The sequence below is a fragment of the Ceratotherium simum genome, chromosome 36, assembly GCF_057802395.1.
Source record: "Ceratotherium simum simum isolate JZ-2026a chromosome 36, ASM5780239v1, whole genome shotgun sequence".
NCBI classification, from domain to species: Eukaryota; Metazoa; Chordata; class Mammalia; order Perissodactyla; family Rhinocerotidae; genus Ceratotherium; species Ceratotherium simum.
This window is the reverse complement of record NC_141935.1, coordinates 16,304,154-16,321,981: the sequence shown is the minus strand read 5'-3', so window position 1 is coordinate 16,321,981 and position 17,828 is coordinate 16,304,154. Positions and strand designations below refer to the sequence as shown.

The 17,828-nt window shown below is 36.4% G+C and overlaps 1 protein-coding gene across 2 annotated transcripts in view; it reads left to right on the top strand.

Annotated features, from left to right (window-relative positions):
• The window catches only part of GPATCH2 (G-patch domain containing 2), a 181,195-nt gene that overhangs the window by 122,564 nt on the left and 40,803 nt on the right, over window positions 1-17,828 (top strand). For both annotated transcript variants that reach the window (XM_004439660.2, XM_087424361.1), the window contains exons 7-8: window positions 6,174-6,213; window positions 13,611-13,681. In XM_004439660.2, coding sequence (XP_004439717.1) covers window positions 6,174-6,213; window positions 13,611-13,681 — 111 coding nt within the window. The remainder of the gene's footprint in view (window positions 1-6,173; window positions 6,214-13,610; window positions 13,682-17,828) is intronic.

Below are 17,828 nucleotides of genomic sequence, written 5' to 3'. Positions count from 1 at the left end.
CCACCAAGGATAATCTCCCTTTCTTAAAACCATTTGTGTCATGTAACATAACCCTAATCACAAGGGTAACTATCCCATCATATTCCTGGTCTTTCCTATACTCAAAGAGAGGAAGTTATACAAGGGTGTGGACCACTGGGGGTCATCTTAGAATTCTGTCTCCCACAGTGCCCTGTAAACTCCTAACCTTGGATCAGTCAAACCAGCTATCCATCTTCACTGCTCCTCTGCTGAGCACTGCAGGATAAAATCACAAGATTATATGATTTGTCGCTACCACAGATTTGTAATCTTACACTTCAGTATATCCCTCAGCAATGCTTCGATGTGACCTTGTTTAACATTTTTTGTGTCCCGAAAAGCTGTTTTATATCTTAAGTCACCAAGCCCTTGTTATCAGCCATCCCTGTCAGAAGTTGGCCTTTTCCTCAGCTTTCCAAAGTAAGGCTTTTAGTCCACAAATTTGGATGAACTTATCCAAATATACCTCTTTCACTTCCTTTTGTCTTAGTATTAGAGAAAAAGATTTTTCTTCTCTTGTTCATGGCTGAACAACATGGAAACACCTGTGCCTTTGATTGAAAGGAGGTTTTTTTCTTCCAAAAGCCTCTTTCATTATCTACTACATTTCTAAACCTCTTCTTTTAGTTTCCTTCCGACCTCTCTCTCTCACAAATACTTTGAAAGCCACACTTCTAGAAAGAATGGATGACACTATACTGACTCTGCTTCCTCACATCCCACTTCTTCTGCACCCAACAGCAACATTATGATACTGATCCTTACCACACCACTTCCTGGAAACTTCTCTGGAAAAGATCACTAACAACCTCTCCACTCTGTTTTGTCAGTCCCTGTCAGACTTGATTTTTTCTATGATGTTTAACAACGATGACCACTCCCTTCTCGAAACTTTTCGCTTTATGGCTTCAGTGATACCACTGTCTCTTGGATTCTTTGCCTCTCTGAACATTTATTTTCAGTCTTCCTCCCTGATTCCACCAGAAAGAAAGAAAAAGGTATAAACACACAATGCCAAAGAAAGAGAGGACCTTTAGCAGATTAGAGATTTCAACCAGTTTTTGGAGATGGAAAGCAGTTGGAGAGTTGTAACTAACTAAGCAAACAGAAGGAATGTAGACTTAAGTGTCTGCTGAAGGAAATGCCGATTTGCCCCTCACAGGACCTAGAAAAGCTGAAAACTTAGAAACAGGGTGAGGCACGGAGCTGAAATAGTGTGTCCCAGTCAAGAAAGTAAATAATTCTTTTATCAAGAAATTCACCAATCTGAGATTCAAAAAGCCCACAAGATATTAACCTTTGTCGGTTTTCCCCATGAATAGAAACTTGTTGTGTGATAGTTCTTTAAGTAAGCTTATTCATTGGAAAAGCTCTTGCAATCAGTTTTATAGTGCCTCTTAAATAGTGAATGGATAACACAGATCACCAAATATTTAAGAAAAGCTTTCAGTGTAAAAAAGAGACCAAAACAAACAACCTGATGAAAAAGTGCCTGCTCATCAAAAGACATTATTAAAATAGGTTGATAGATATCTGGTAAAGTAAGTATATTAAATGTTAATGGTAAAATCTAGGTGGTGGATATATGAGTCTTCATTCTAAAATTTTTTCAGCTTTACCATATGTTTGAAAATTTTCTGAATAAAATTTTGGAAAATAATTTAGTAAAAGAGATACAAGATAAAATGGAAGATAAAAATGATGAACAAAATAAGGAAGATGTAAAAATACGGAGAGACTTTCCATGTTCATGGATTGGAACACTCAACATAGTGAAGATGTCAATTCTCCCCACATTGATATACAGGCTTAATGCAATTCCTATTAAAATCCCAGCAAGGTTTTTTGTAGATATAGATTATTCTAAAATGTATATGGAAAAGTAAAGGAACTAGAATTACTAAAATAATTTTAAAGAGAGAATAAAGTAGGAATCATTCTACCAGATTTCAAGACTTATTATATAGCTACAGTATTCAAGACTGTATGGTATTGGTAGAGAGATAGACACATAAATCAACAGAACACAATAGACAACTCAGAAATAGCCCCACATAAAGTATGGTCAACTGATTTTTGACAGAAGTGCAAAAGCATTTCAATGGAGAAAGGATAGCTTTTTCAACAAAATTCAAAACTTTTGCTCTGCAAAAGATCCCTGTAAGAAGATGAAAAGAAACTACAGGCTGGGAGAAAATATTTGTGAACCACATCTCCAACAAAGGACTAGAATACATAAAGAGCTTTCAAAACTCAATGGTAAAAAACAAGTAATCCAATTAGAAAACATGGAAAAGACATGAACGACCATTTCACCACGGAGAAGACACAGAGGGCAAGTAAGCACACAAAAAGATGCTCAGCATCATTATCCCCTAGGGAAATGCACATAAGACCATAGTGAGATGTCACTACACATCTATCAGAATGGCTAAAATAAAAAATAGTGACAACATCAAATGCTGACGAGGATGTGGACAGACTGGATCACTCATACATTGCTGGTCAGATTGTAAAATGGTGTAGCCATTCTGGAACACATTTTGACAATTTTTTATAAACCTAAATATGAAAAATTGGATATAGCCAAGATGTCCTTCAGTGGATGAATGGTTAAACAAACTATGGTATTTCTATACAATGGAATACTACTCAGAATAAAAAGGAACAAACTATTGATACACATAGCAACTTGGTTGATTCTCCAGAGAATTATACTGAGTGGTAAAAAGCCAATCCAAAAACTTTACGTAGGGCCGGCCCCGTGGCTTAGCAGTTAAGTGCGCGCGCTCCGCTGCTAGAGGCCCGGGTTCGGATCCTGGGCGCGCACCCACACAGCGCTTCTCCAGCCATGCTGAGGCCACGTCCCACATATAGCAACTAGAAGGATGTGCAACTATGACATGCAACTATCTGCTGGGACTTTGGGGAAAAAAAAAAAGGAGGAGGATTGGCATGCATGTTAGCTCAGGGCTGATCTTCCTCACAAAAAAATAAATAAATAAATAAATAAATAAATCTTTAAAAAAAAAAGTTACATAATTTATGATTCCTTTGTGTGATAGTCTTGAAATGACAAAATTATTTTTACAAAGTGAGCAGGTTAGTGGTTGACAGGGGTTAAGTACAGAAGGGAGAGAGTGGGAGGGAAGTGGGTGTGGCTATAAAAGGGCAACATGAAGGATCATTGTGGTGATGGAATTGTTCTGTATCTGTGTTGTATCAATGTCAGTCTCCTACTTGTGATATCACACTATAGTTTTGCAAGATGTTGCCATTTTGGAAAACTAGGTACAGGGGCATGGGATCTCTGTATTATTTCTTACAACTGCAATGTAAATCTACAATTTATCTCAAAATAAATTTAATTTAATTTTAAAAATTGACAAAATCATTTAACAAAATGACAAAGAAATTTTAGGAGGGAAAAGATAAGAAAACTTAGCAGATCAATCTAGAAGATCTAACATTTAATTAAATGTCAGAAGGCGAGGAAAAAGAAGACAGGAAACAAAAAAAGGAAAAAAGAAAACGAACAAATTTTCTCATACTGAAAGGAACAGATCTGTAGACTTGAAGGTCTCATCCAATACAGTAAATGAAAATGGCCCACTACTAGTGAAATTAGAAACTCTTGAAAACATCCAGAGGAAAAAAATACAGATCACATACAGAAGAACAAAAATAAACATTGGATTGGTATATTGAAAACTAATTATGTAAAGAAGAAAGCAAAGAGGAAGAAAGATCAACTCAAATGAAGTACTTCTCAAGCACTCTCAAAACACTGTTTAAGTGAGTGATTCGGGAAAAGGCAGAAATAAATTGAGAAGCTATGGGAAGCAGGAAACAGAGGTAGAGCAAAGGAGAGAAATGATGTGAAGGCCCAGCAAAAGCAAAGATCTAAGGATCTGGAGAACAGCAGCCCAGATGAGACCAAGTGGACAGAGGACTTTGAGAAGGAGATCTCTAGGGGCTAAAAAAGGAGGAGGAGTAAAGGATGGATATATTATCAGATTTTTTTTAATATTTGAAAATTAACAATGATAAGGATTTGGCAGCTCTAATAAAGAAGGCCAGTGGGTACATAGGAAAAATAGCAAAGGAAGAAAAACAAGACAACTACCAACTTCAGGAGAAACGAAAAGAAAAATTTAGCAGCAAAAAGTATTCACATAGTTGTGGGAGCTGGCCGGTGGTGCAAGCAGTTACGTGCACCCGTTCCGCTTTGGCGGCCCGGGGTTCGCGGGTTTGGATCCTGTGCGTGCACTGACACACCACTTGTCATGCCATGCTGTGGTGGCATCCCATATAAAGTAGAGGAAGATGGGCACGGATGTTAGCCCAGGACCAGTCTTCCTCGGCAAAATAAAAAAAAAAAAAAGAGGTCGATCAGCATCGGACGTTAGCTCACGGCTGGTCTTCCTCACAAAAAAAAAAAAGTATTCACATAGTTGTAATATCTGTGTTCACAATTGAATAATCAAAAATGGTGTTATAACTAGAAATAGGGGGTCGGCAGTTATAAAAGAGTTGAATTTACAATAATAGGACGTCAGTCCTTCATGTCTAAAATCAGTTAATCACAAAATATCAGTATAGCCATATTCTTTACAAATACATCATTAAATATCAAAAGAAAAGACTGAAAGAGTTGGCAGTGGTTTCTCTGGACAGAGCTTAGGGATCAGGATAGATGAGACAGGACACTAGTCTTTTTAAACCTTTTCATTTATTTGTTTTGTCTTGTTTTTTAACTATGTGTGTGCATTTGATTAAAAATTTTTTTCTGTAAAGAAAAAGACACAATCCATGGCAAAGGGGGAAATATGTCAGTCAAGTTGTAAGCGGAACAGCAGTGAATAATTTGTTTCTAGTTGGTAATTAATTGAGAAGTCATTTACAAATACCAGTAAGTGTCCATTCCCACATCAAAGGTGGAATCTGACCTGCCAAGGAGCATCACTGTCTACGAGTTTGAGAAATGTTCCAGTAAGAGCATAGACAAATCCTATTAATGTAGAGGCTATTTATTCCCAGATTTTAGTACCGAAGAGGCTAGAGAATACCTAGAAGTCTTAAAGGGTACCAGGAGATGTGCCCTTTCAATGGAAGCCCCGTGTCCTTCTGCAGTATGATATGGGGAAAGCACACTTTGGGCAAATTAACATCTGATCCTCATTTCTGCATCTGGAACGTGAGAATAACATTGCAAGGTTTTTTTGAGCGTAGGAAATAATACATGCGATGTGTACCTCTTGGGGCGTAGAGGTACTCAATATGATTGTTCTAGAAAAAATAAATAGCATTAATAGGAATAGTAGAATCATTCCCTGTGACTGTGGGCTTTTACTGGCTTATCTGCCACAATGTCTCTCTGGATTTTTGACTCCTTGATGTTTACAATTAGTTTTTATGCAGAATACTGCCAGAGGACTGGGCACATAGCTAACGATGGCAACTCCCGTTGAAAAGGTGTCGCCAGGCAGGTCACTATTACAAGTCCGAGAAGCAGCTGAAGCAGTATGGCGTGGGCCAGGCAGGCACGGTGCGAGAAGGGAAGACTTCAGCTGTGCAGTGACTTCTGTATTTTGAATGTTGTTGTTGAACTTGTTCTCAGCCAGAATCCAGACTGTTCTAACTATGGAAGCAATGGGTTCAAAGTACCTTTAGCTGATGCTCCAGAGTTCACATCAAGGGCTTCGTGTGATTGTTCCTGGGGGCACAGCCAGAGGATATGATACTCTTGTATTGTTGATGTTTTTTAAAACCCCAACAATCGAAAGGTCATAATTGTTGTAATGATGCTATAATTAAGTTGTGGTAAATGATAGCATTTGTAGATTTTATAACTGGAATTGATTCATAAAATGAATACAGTCCCAGCAGTTTATGTTAACATAATTAAATGGAAATGTGATTCTAACTGAGTTTGCTTATTAAATTGAAAATTACTGGGTTATGAGCACTCTTACGTTTCTGTCAAAATTGGTGTAAGTCTAGAATTACATGAAATATCCATTAAAATAGAGCATATTTAAGGCTCTGATGCTGGTGGAGAATACATTTCCTAAAGCACATGCAGGTTGATGGTGTGAGAGCATGTGCTTCGAGCCAGGCTCCTGCTAACTGCTTTTCTCTTTCCTCTGCAGACATTGGTTTAGCCCTGGGGCTAGGACAGAGCATGGCCAGGTAAGGAACATTCTCATCCGAAAGAAAGTCACTCAGTCTCTTCCAAATATTTAACTCTTTCCCTTCAACATAGTAGATCAGCTTTATGAGAAAGGATATAAATCCCAGCTTATTTAAAAAGGAGTTAATTGAGCCAGTGCTTAATACTCAAACCAAATGAATGATCCTCAATAAACATCAGAATTCTCCCTTACTGCCACCTTCCTCAGTCACACGTCACCTCCGTGGAGAGGCACTGAAATTGACTTGTTTATAGGGCTTCACTCTTTCCTTTTTTAGAAAGTTAGGGTTTCAAAATAGCACATATGCTTTAAAAGTTGATTTGTATTAAACATAAGATCAGCCAACAAGAAAATGTTTTTATTTTTGAAGTTTAGAAGGTGGTAATAGTTTCTTACAAGTTTATGTTATATTTCTAGATGAGTTTTTTTTAATTTCTTATTAGGATACATGGCAGCACAATGATTCATTGACTTTAGCAAGAATTTGACATTCATTTCAATTAACTTTACATGTAAAATAAGTCATCTACTTTCTTTGTCCCTTGAATGTACTAGTTCTCTCTCTGCAGTATGCTAAGGTAATTTAGGACTTAAATTTTTGATAAATTTTAAAGCATATACGTTTTAGCTTTTGCTAAGTGTTTTTTTGCATTACGGATTGTAAGAGTTATTTTTTTGAGTCAAAAATATGATATGTAAGAAATACCTTTAAATACATGGGAATAAAAATCTCAAATCCACAGGGATCATTTCTTCTGAGGGGTAGGTAGGTAGATAGGTAGGTAGGTAAAGAGGAGGTTGTACATGGTAATGGTAATTGGTGACATTCTGTATTGGTGATGTTTTATTTCTTAAACTGGGCAGAAAGTTCACAGTTGGTTTCATATATCATAGTTCCTTTTACTTATAAAGGAAGGTGCCAAATACCTCATTGTGAATTATACTGTATTTCTTAACACACATGAGCCTAATTAAAGAAAACTATCATGTGAATTCAGTTTTAATGATTTTTTGTAAACTTGACTTTTTCCATGAGAGCGATGTGCCCCTTTAAAGATATATCTCACATTCATAATAGAATATGTACCACTATTTCTAAAGATTTCGAAATTAACTAGGCCAGGTTACATCTGTGATGTGTTTATCTTATTGTTCAGAATATAAAAATTAGACTTTCTGCTTTCCCAAATGCTTCTTATCTCTCTATATACAATGTTTACCATAAGATTTTGCTTCTAGTAGTAAGTCACATCAGGATATAATTTATCTCAAAATACAATTTTTTTTTTTAAACAGATGCAGTTTTTTGGGTTTGTGGGGGTTTTTTGCTGGGAAAGATTCGCCCTGAACTAACGTCTATTGCCAATCTTCCTCTCTTTTTTTTTTTCTCCTCTCCAAAGCCCCAGTACATAGTTGTATATTCTAGTTGTAGGTCCTTCTAGTTCTTCTATGTGAGCTGCCACCACAGCATGGCTACTGACAGACAAGTGGTGTGGTTCCACGCCCAGGAACCAAACCTGGGCCACCAAAGAGGAGCACACTGAACTTTGACCACCATCAGGGCCAGCACCCAAAATATGTTTTTTTAAAGCTTGTTTTCTACCCTTTAGAATTTGAGAGATATTAAAGTGATGTTATAAATTTATGTTTTAGATTATAGTATAACTGGTTACTTCCAGCCAAACTTTTATTCTGCAGTTAAAAATTAACTAATTGCTGGGGCCGGCCCAGTGGCATAGTGGTTAAGTTCACACACTCTGCTTCGGAGGCCCAGGGTTCATGGGTTCGGATCCCAGGCACAGACCTACGTACCGCTTATCAAGCCATGCTGTGGCAGGCATCCCACATATAAAGTAGAGGAATGTGGGCGCGGATGTTAGCCCAGGGCCAATCTTTCTCAGCAAAAAGAGGAGGATTGGCAACGGTGTTAGCTCAGGGCTAATGTTCCTCATGCACAAAAAAAATTAACTGCTGATAATATAGAGAAGAAAGTTGACCAGCTTTTTGATTTAAATTTGTAAAATCTTTTGACCATTTTTTGAATCAGCCTTTTGCTTAAACTTTGACACACCATTTCAGATTTTTATCTTGACCAGATAGGGTATTAACTAATGAATACAGGTGATTCTTGTTATTTGCTGTAGCTGTGTTCCATAAAGTCGACGCAAACCCTCAAGTAGCAAATACTGAAACGTTGCTCCCAGGGAAAATACAGGGTTAGGTTCCTGAGGGCCTCTGGTCACACATTTTCACTAACCAGTCAATACATATCCTTGTTTGATGTGTGTTTCTGTTTAGAGACACCTTTATTATTCTTTATGAAATAAAGATACCTTTATTTCATAGGTATCATTGACTCATTAATGTTGAACTCATGGCCGCCGGCACTATAGCTTATGCCTGAAGGAAGCTTATCTAACGCACATGTTTTCTGTAGAAGGCCCGTCACAGCCTTCCTGCACTTAGAAACACTAGCCGGCACTTCAGCACTCTGCCTGGGAGCCATTGCAAACAATGAAATCAAAAACAAGAACACAAAAATGCAAAACACCTAGCACTAAATAGATCGCGAAAAAGACACATTTATAGTATGAGAGCTGAAACAAGAAGACGGAGCATCGCCTTGTCAGACCTCGGCTAAAAACGTGCGCTACAGGGGGCTCAAATTTTTACCACTCTGTCCATGTTTGCAAATGACTGCAAAGGTGCCAGAAGTACTGATTTGAGCATTACAAATAAATTTTAGCATATAGGCAAATTCACAAATACGGAATCTGCGAATAATGAGGAATGACTGTACATATTTATGTATGTATACAAATACACACAGACTACTTATATTTTGAGGCATAAAAATTTCTTAGTTCAACTTAGACCTAACTATAGCACGGTAAACCATTGGCTAAACATAGGTGCAAGTGATGAAATGCAAGTATAAAATCCTTCGATATATTGTTGAATGAACAACTATTAGCCTGCATGATTACCTTTTATTTTTCTCACACCAACTTATCAACATAAAGAAATGGTAGCATTAGGGCCACCCTGGTGGCATAGTGGTTAAGTTCGGCAGACTCTGCTTCCGTGGCCTGGGGTTCACGGGTTTGGATCCCAGGCACAGACCTACACCAATCATCAAACCATGCTGTGGTGGCATCCCACATACAAAATAGAGGAAGATTGGCACAGATGTTAGCTCAGGGCCAAAAAAAAAAAAGGAAAGAAAGAAAGAAATGGTAACATTAACCCCACTTCTTTTGAAATCCCACCCCTCACTACTTTCCCCCATCTGATGATTCCTCTTTCTGTTCTTTAGTGCCAAATCCCATTTCCCTTTACACTGTGCAGACTCATCACTCTTTCATTACACATTTAGTAAATAACTGTTATCCATCAGCCATTATCTATCAGGTACTCTCTAGTTTTAAAAAAAAGATATTTATAAAAACAACATAGCTTTTCCCTAAGGTGGTTATAATCTGGGGCAGGAAAGCAATAATTATAGTATGTTGATAAATGTTTGAGAAAATACAGTATGTGATAAATGTTTGAGAAAACCACAAAGAGGGCACTATAAAAGCCACAGAAGAGAAATGTGAAAGTTGGTTCAGAAGTAGAAGGGAACAAGGCAACTATATGAAGCATCATTTTTTTGTGTGTGTGAGGAAGATTAGTCCTGAGCTAACATCTGTTGCCAATCCTCCTTTTCTTTGCTGAGGAAGATTGGCCCTGGGCTAACATATGTGCCCATCTTCCTCTGCTTTATATGGGACGCTGCCACAGTATGGCTTGACAAGCCGTGTGTCGGTCCGCGCCCAGGATCCGAACCTGTGAAACCCAGGCCACCAAAGCGGAGCACACGCACTTAACTGCTACGCCACCAGGCCGGCCCCTGAAGCATCATTTTTTAATTTTTTGTCTTTTTAATTTCTGTGGCTTTTCCTCCTTGAACATCTAATGGTTTGACATTTTGCCTGAGTTTACAGGTATCTTAAGTAGTCATAGATCATAGTTTAGATGTTACTTAGTTCTCCTTTTAAGGTTCAGGACACTGAGAGGCCAAGTGTGAAGAGACTTGAAATTATTTTGTAGGCATTTGAAGAGTTACCTGTAAATTGGCTGCTAATAGAAACGTTCCTGAGTTTGAATGCCTTCTGAGTATCAGGTAGTAAAGAGAGGATTGCGGTGCAATACGAATTCTGCCCTTTGCTGCTGCTTCTTGTATTAGGCATTTGGAACTTTTAATAATCTTCTAAAAACATCATGAATAACCACAGAAATCCTTAGCTCCCTTTCTATAACAGTAAGAACCATTATCCACAAGGAACACTCTCTTCCTGGTTTAATTCAGCAATTTTTTAAATCGTATACCTTTTATAAACCTCACGTTGTACTAGGTTTTGTGTTTATGAATTTTAATGTAATTCTTATATGAGTCATTTTTTAATATACATCTGCAGGTCACTAATAAGGGAATTGTATCTCCGTTTGGCCTAAGTCCAGCAATCTGAAAGTTGGAAGGTAAGAAGCACTTCGCACCAGAATCAAAGTTCTATTTTTAATCAGAGGTGACATTGTTGAGTCAGAATCCTGAAAAGTGACCTCACTTGTGACACTGATAGGAGTCCAAGGAAACAGAAAAATTACCAATGAGATGAATGAAGAATTTCTCAAAACCTGATGACCTATTTCTGCTTATTAGAGCAGAGCTCAAGGATTCTTGTGTCTTTTATCATTAAGTCATGACCTGATTCCCCTCCCCACCTTTTTTAGTTCTTTGGGGTATAGCAGAAACATGTTGGGAATCTTTCTAATACAAATATGTTTTCTATTCTAATAACACTCTGGATTAACTTTTGCATCTTTGCCCCTTTAAAGATCTAGGGTCCCATATTAACTTGTTCGACTCATGACCCGGAGATCTGAGTCTGTATTTTGTGTCTGAGCTTGATTTTAAATTTGCAAAGGTACACCCAGATTTATAATTTTATGGATAAAGTAAGAAAATTTTGTGATGGCTTCTTAATATAGGTGCATTGTATTAAATAATTCTAACATTTGTCTCTGTATACAAAGCCCATCAAAACTATAAATTTGAGGAAGAAAAGAAATTCTCATATGAATCTAATAGAAGGAGCTCTAATATCAGAGTTCAGAGAGGGTTCTCTCTCCTTTAAGTTCATCCAAGTAGTGGCATCTCTGAGAACTATCCAGATCTAGTAGGTACAACCTAATACTTAGTTGGCCATTAGAGTTGCATTTTTCAAAACTAAACTATAGAATTCTTTTCTTGTTTCAGAACATTATGTTTGGGATTTTGAGTCTTTTATTTTAACTGTTGTAACACAAACCTTAGGAATAATGTTCAAATATCTGTCTTTTATCTTAAAATTAGAAAATTTAGTTAACTGCCACTATTAATTTATAAAGTGGAGGTAGAGATTTCATCATGTCGCCTCTACCTATCTGTGTCACAAATGTTGGTTTGTATATTTTTTTTAAAGGCACTAGACTTAGAAATGCCAAAGCAATTAATTTTTTTATTTTCAGAAACAATTTCGTCTTCATGGTACGAAGTGTTTCTAAGTTGAAACACTTTCAGATTAATGGACTTAAGAAAAATGATTGCTATTTTCTATAAGGAGTAATAATGAGATATGGCTTCAGCTACATATCAGATACTAGATCTCACTCACTATTTATCTCATTTATTCATTCATTCAACAAATATTTATTGAACACTAAAAACATTCCAGACACTGTGCTGGACCCTGGAGACGCAGGCAGATTGAATAACTGAAGCCAAATGTGAGCCAGAACGGGGATACACCCCAAACTAAAAGGTTCATTATGGCTGGGATATATCATTTAAAAGTAAGGAGGTTAGGTTGGGGGTGGGAGGAAGTGTAATAAATTATGAGTTTAGAAACATAATGAAATTATGAAGGGCCGTGAAAGCCTTGTACAAGATTTTCAAGTTTATCTGAGGAAAGGAACGTAATGAGATCTAATTTTAGCGTTACTGGCTGCAGTGTGGAGAATGGCTCAGTTGGGAGCAAAGCTAGAGGCAGGGAGGCCAGTTCAGAGGCTGTTACAGGTGAGAGAAAATGATGTTCTGGACTAGGATGGTGGTAATCGGAATGGAAAGAAGTAGATATTTAAGAGAAGTTTAAGGTATACTTGTTTAGTTAAGACATTCCTGAAAGAACAAACGATGAAACCACATTCTTGGTGATCTAATTAAGTTCTCTTCCTTCTCAAAGATGGCCAAATATTGCTAATAATTGATTCTAAATGATGTCATTAAACAGTTCAAAGCAATTATTTCATTAAAAGTTATTGATGCAGGTCAGACAATACACATTGACAACCGGGCTCATTAAGTATAATCATAATCGTAGCATTTGAACCATTTTCTCAGCACTTCTTATATTCTGGTCCAAGTGCTAAGCATTTTACATGGTTTCTCTAAGTTACCACTCACAGCAGCCTTCCAGGTAGATATTATCATTATCTCCATTTTACAGATGGAGACCGGGACTTAGAGAGGTTAAATACTTGGCGTAAGGTTACACAGCTTGTAAATGGTAGATCTATGATTAAAACCTAATGACTTGTTAGTTCCTGGCACAGCTGGGATTAGAACCCAGATCCACCCTATTGCTTCTAAGATTTCTGTTTTTGTTAGGGTTAATTTCTAATATGCTGTACAACTCCTTTTTAGCCCAGTCTTACGTATAATCATATTTCTGCATAAATAAGATAAGCTGCAGTTTGAATGAACACATAGTAAAGAGTATTGACTGTTTTTTTCTTTGCAGTTAATTAGGTAAAACAAGTGTGCAGGGAAGTGGAGGCTGACGCATTTTGAGGAGGGAATCAAATATATATATTCCTAATTATATATTTCCAAGCCAATAATTTTGTTTTAAGTATGTTTCTTTACCATGTTAGGCCAGTAAACACAGAGAAAATAATATAAGATCTTTTATATCAGTGTAGGTGACAAAGCTTCAAAAAATTCACAGCTGAATGCAGTGGTAGAGGCTGTTGATAAGAGAGGTTATGTTACTTTAACCAGAACCACTGCAGAGACCCAGAATTTGAACTGAGTTCTAGTCCTTCAGCTCTGGACTATATATTAAGTGACTGTGAGGGTAAGTTAGCTGTCAGGGAAGCAATGGATTGCCAACTCCCATTAAGATTTTTACAAGAATGTCAGTGGCATCGCTAACAAAAGTAGTAGTCTTTGTTTTATGAGAAACCAGTACGAAAAAAAAAAGGTAATGCAAGTGAACAAATAGTGTTCCTTTAAATGAGAATACTTTTTTACTTACAAAGTAATATAATGAAAATATTTTTGTTTCTACAACTTTGTCTTAACACTTTGTATAGCATCAGCTTCTGAGAGATAACCGCGCTGAAAGAGGTCACAAGAAAAACTGTTCTGTGAAAACAGCCAGCAGGTAAGCAATTCCAAATCCCTTTTAATTCTGATCATGAAGTCATGTGCCATTTTTTTATACAAATATGAATACGGTGAGTTGTAGTTGCATTGCCTTTGGTTCTAAAGAGCCAGCTTAAAATATTTGATGTGTTCTTTAATAGAATCTATTTCAGGATTTCTAGTAATGAAAAGAAAAATACCATTTTACTTATATTTTAAAAAGCTGATGAAAAATAAAGAATGAATTTTTAAAATAAAACAAATTTTCTGTCTCATAACTAATGAATTTCAGATCAGGATTGAGAGTAATTATTTTTTTATTTAAAAAAGTAGAATTAATCTTTTCTCCCAAACTTTAATGGTACTTAGACCTTATGAGAAAGCAGCATGTATATTTATTCTAATAATATGTAAATTATTTCATAGAAAATATCCTCTTTTTAAAAAGTGCTTCTAGATTCTTGCTCATTTTATATTACTGAGTTGATGTTATTTTTTTCTTTAATAGAAAGAATTTGCCCCAGTTTATTGTTTTAGACAATATATTTTCAAATTTTACATGTAGTGTTTCTGAAGACTTAATTTTTATTTATGTGAAAATGGCTTTCAGAATATTGGTCAGAACTACTGCCCTGCGATTTAACTTACTCAATTTTTAACAAGATAATTGACCTCAGCAGCCACCATTGCATCCCATGGCTTCCCATTGCTGGTGTGCTAGCCACTGTGTTTAATATTCCCAAGCAAGCAATACAGCTTTAAAGTACCATGTTGTACAAACTAACCCCAACTGGGAACCCTCTAGATATCTGCAGAAGCTAATGTAAATCCTATCTAGCATGCCTAATTTAGGCAGTCAAAAATTGTCAAACATATAATAATTTGACCATCAGTGATAGTCAACATAAAACTAATATATTTATTCCTAAGAATGTCAAATCCTAAAATTATAGTTAATTTTAATTCCTGTAATTATAATTATAATATGGGTTATAATTATAATCTGTATAAAATTTATACAAATTATAAATAACTATGGATGAAATGTTTATAGAAATAAAATGAGCAGGCAACATCACTATTAGAATTAATCAGGCAGAATTGAATAAAAAACATATAATTGGTAGAAATGAGGAATATGATTGGTGAAGAGATATTTAGTGAAATGGAGGTACATCTGAAGAAATAGGCCAGAATATAGCATAAAAATACAAAAAGATAGAAAAATGAAAAAGTGGTTAAGAGACAAGTGAAGGTCTAAAATATATTTAATCAGAGTCCTTGATGGAGAGAATGAGAAGGCTGAAAAAACATGATGTTGAAGAGATATTGTCTAAGAATTCCTGAAACTGGTGAAAGTTATAAATCCATAGATACAAATACAGAAATCACAGTGAATATCAAGTAGAATATATAAAAAGAAATCCACACCTAGTAGTATACTGTAGTACACCAAAAACAAAAAGAAGATCGTAAAAGAATCCAGAGAGAAAGGACGAGTTATCTACAAAGGAATGACAGCTATATATATTTCTCAGTAGCAACAATGAAACCAGAAGACAGTGGACTCATCTTCAGAGCACTGAGTGAAAATACATTGTCAGCCTAGAACTATGTACCTAGAAAAACATCTTTCATGTGTGAAGATGAAGTAAAGACATTTTAAGATTTTTATAAACTAAGAAAGTTTACTACCAACAGACCTTGGCTAGAAGAATTTTTAAAGGATGTGTTTCAAAAAAATGATCTCCCAAGGAAAGTCTGAGATGCAAGAATGAATGCAGACCCAATAAATTGATAAAGATTTAGGTAAATTTATGGGGCCGGCCCGGTGGCGCAAGTGGTTGGGTGTGCACGCTCCGTTGCGGCAGCCCCAGGTTCGCCAGTTTGGATCCCGGGCGTGCACTGACGCACTGCTTGTCAAGCCGTGCTGTGGCTGCCTCCCCTATAAAGTAGAGGAAGATGGGCATGGATTTTAGCCCAGGGCCAGTCTTCCTCAGCAAAAAAAAGAGGAGAACAAATGTTGGAGAGGATGTGGAGAAACAGGAACCCTCATACACAGCTGGTGGGAATGCAAACTGGTGCAGCCTCTATGGAAAATGGTATGGAGATTCCTCAAAGAATTAAAAATAGAGATGCCCTATGATCCAGCCATCCCACTACTGGGAATCTGTCCAACGAACCTGAAATCAACAATCCAAAGAGGCTTATGCACCCCTGTGTTCATTGCAGCATTATTCACTATAGCCAAGAAGTGGAAGCAACCTAAGTGTCCCTCAACTGACGATTGGATCAAGAAAATGTGGTATATGTATACAATGGAATACTACTCAGCCATAAAAAAAGACAAAATCATCCCATTTGCAACAACATGGATGGGCCTGGAGGGTATTATGTTAAGTGAAGTAAGCCAGAAGGAGAAAGACAAACACTGTATGATCTCACTCATATGTGGAATATAAACCAACACATGGACAGAGAAAACTGTATTGTGGTTACCAGGGGCAGTGGGGGTGGGGGGTGGGCACAAGGGGTGAAGGGAGTCATATATATGGTGATGGACAAACAAAAATGTACAACCCAAAATTTCACAATGTTAAAAACTATTAAACCATCAATAGAAAATATATATATACAAACAAACAAACAAAAAAAAAAAAAAGAGGAGGATTGGCAGATGTTAGCGCAGGGCTGATCTTCCTCACAAAAAAAAAAAATTTAGGTAAATTTAAACAACCATTGTTTATAGAAAGTGAAAATAATAATAATATGTAATTTGTAGGACTTTTCAAAAGATAATCTAAAATAGTGGACATCAATAGCATATTAAATTGGCAGTATTGGTGATTATAGTTAAAGTCCAATCTAAGGTCCTTGAATTGTTTAAGATGTTTGTTTTATTGGTGTTTTAAGAGATTGACACTTGATAAGACTATATTAAGTATTCATGGTAAAATATCAAGAACAAATACTAAATCAATAGAAATGGAGTATGTAACTTCCAAACCAGTTGCAAGGGATGGAATTAAAATATTACTCCCCAAAAATCCATTTAAAATAAGTCAAGAAAGGGGGGAGAAAAAAGAATAGAGAGAATGGGAAAACTTGATGAGACTAGGTGACAAATTATCATGTCTTCACTCCAGCCCTTGCAACTGTGGAGCTGGAGAATTACTCTTCTAGTTCTCTCTGAGTGGGAGGAGAGGGAGAGAGAGCTTTCCTGACCATAGGAGTTATTTTGTGAGGCGGGGTGTGATGACTGTGGTCTTCTGGTGTCAGGGCCTCGCTACTCTAAGTAAGATTCATTCAGTCCCAGTCGCTGAACAACTTGGGGCTGACACAGCAGACTGTCCTTCCCCGTAGCACTGCCTGGTAGGACAAGATAATAAGACATTTGAGAACAGCCATTTCAGAAGAAAAATAATATATTGGATTACAGATTACAACAATATTAGAACAATATTAGAAGCAAAAATATTAGAACAAACAAGTCAAAATATTTTAAATTAGCATAATAAATATTAACTAAAAGAGATACAAGAAGATATTAACAATATGAAACAAGAAATAGGACATATAATTAAGAACCAAATATTTAGGTCTTTTTCAATTTTTGTCAGCAGTGTTTTATAGTTTTCATTGTATAGGTCTTACACATATTTTATCAGATTTATCCCTAAACATTTCATGATATTTTTTGATGGATGAAAACATTGCTGAGAGATACTAAAGAAGACCCACATAACTGGAGAGCTATACTTGGTTCATGGGTCAGGAGACACAATATTCTTAAGATGTCAGTTCTCTCAGAATTTATCAATAGATTTAACACAATCCAAGTGAAAATCTCATCAGACTGTTTTATAGAAATTGACAAGCTAATTCTAAAATTCGTGTGGAAATGCAAAGGACTTGGCCAAACTTCAAAAAAAAATGAAGTTGCAAGGCTAACACTACCTGACTTCAAGATTTATAAAGCTATAGTAATCAAGAAAGTGTGGTACTGGTGTGAAGCTAGAAAAATAGATCGATGGAATAGAGCACAGAGTGAAGAAATGCACCCACACACATGCAGACAACTGATTTTTGACAGAGTACAAAGGCAATTCAGTGGTGAAACAACAGTGTTTTCAACAAATGGTGACGAAACAACCGGATATCCATTT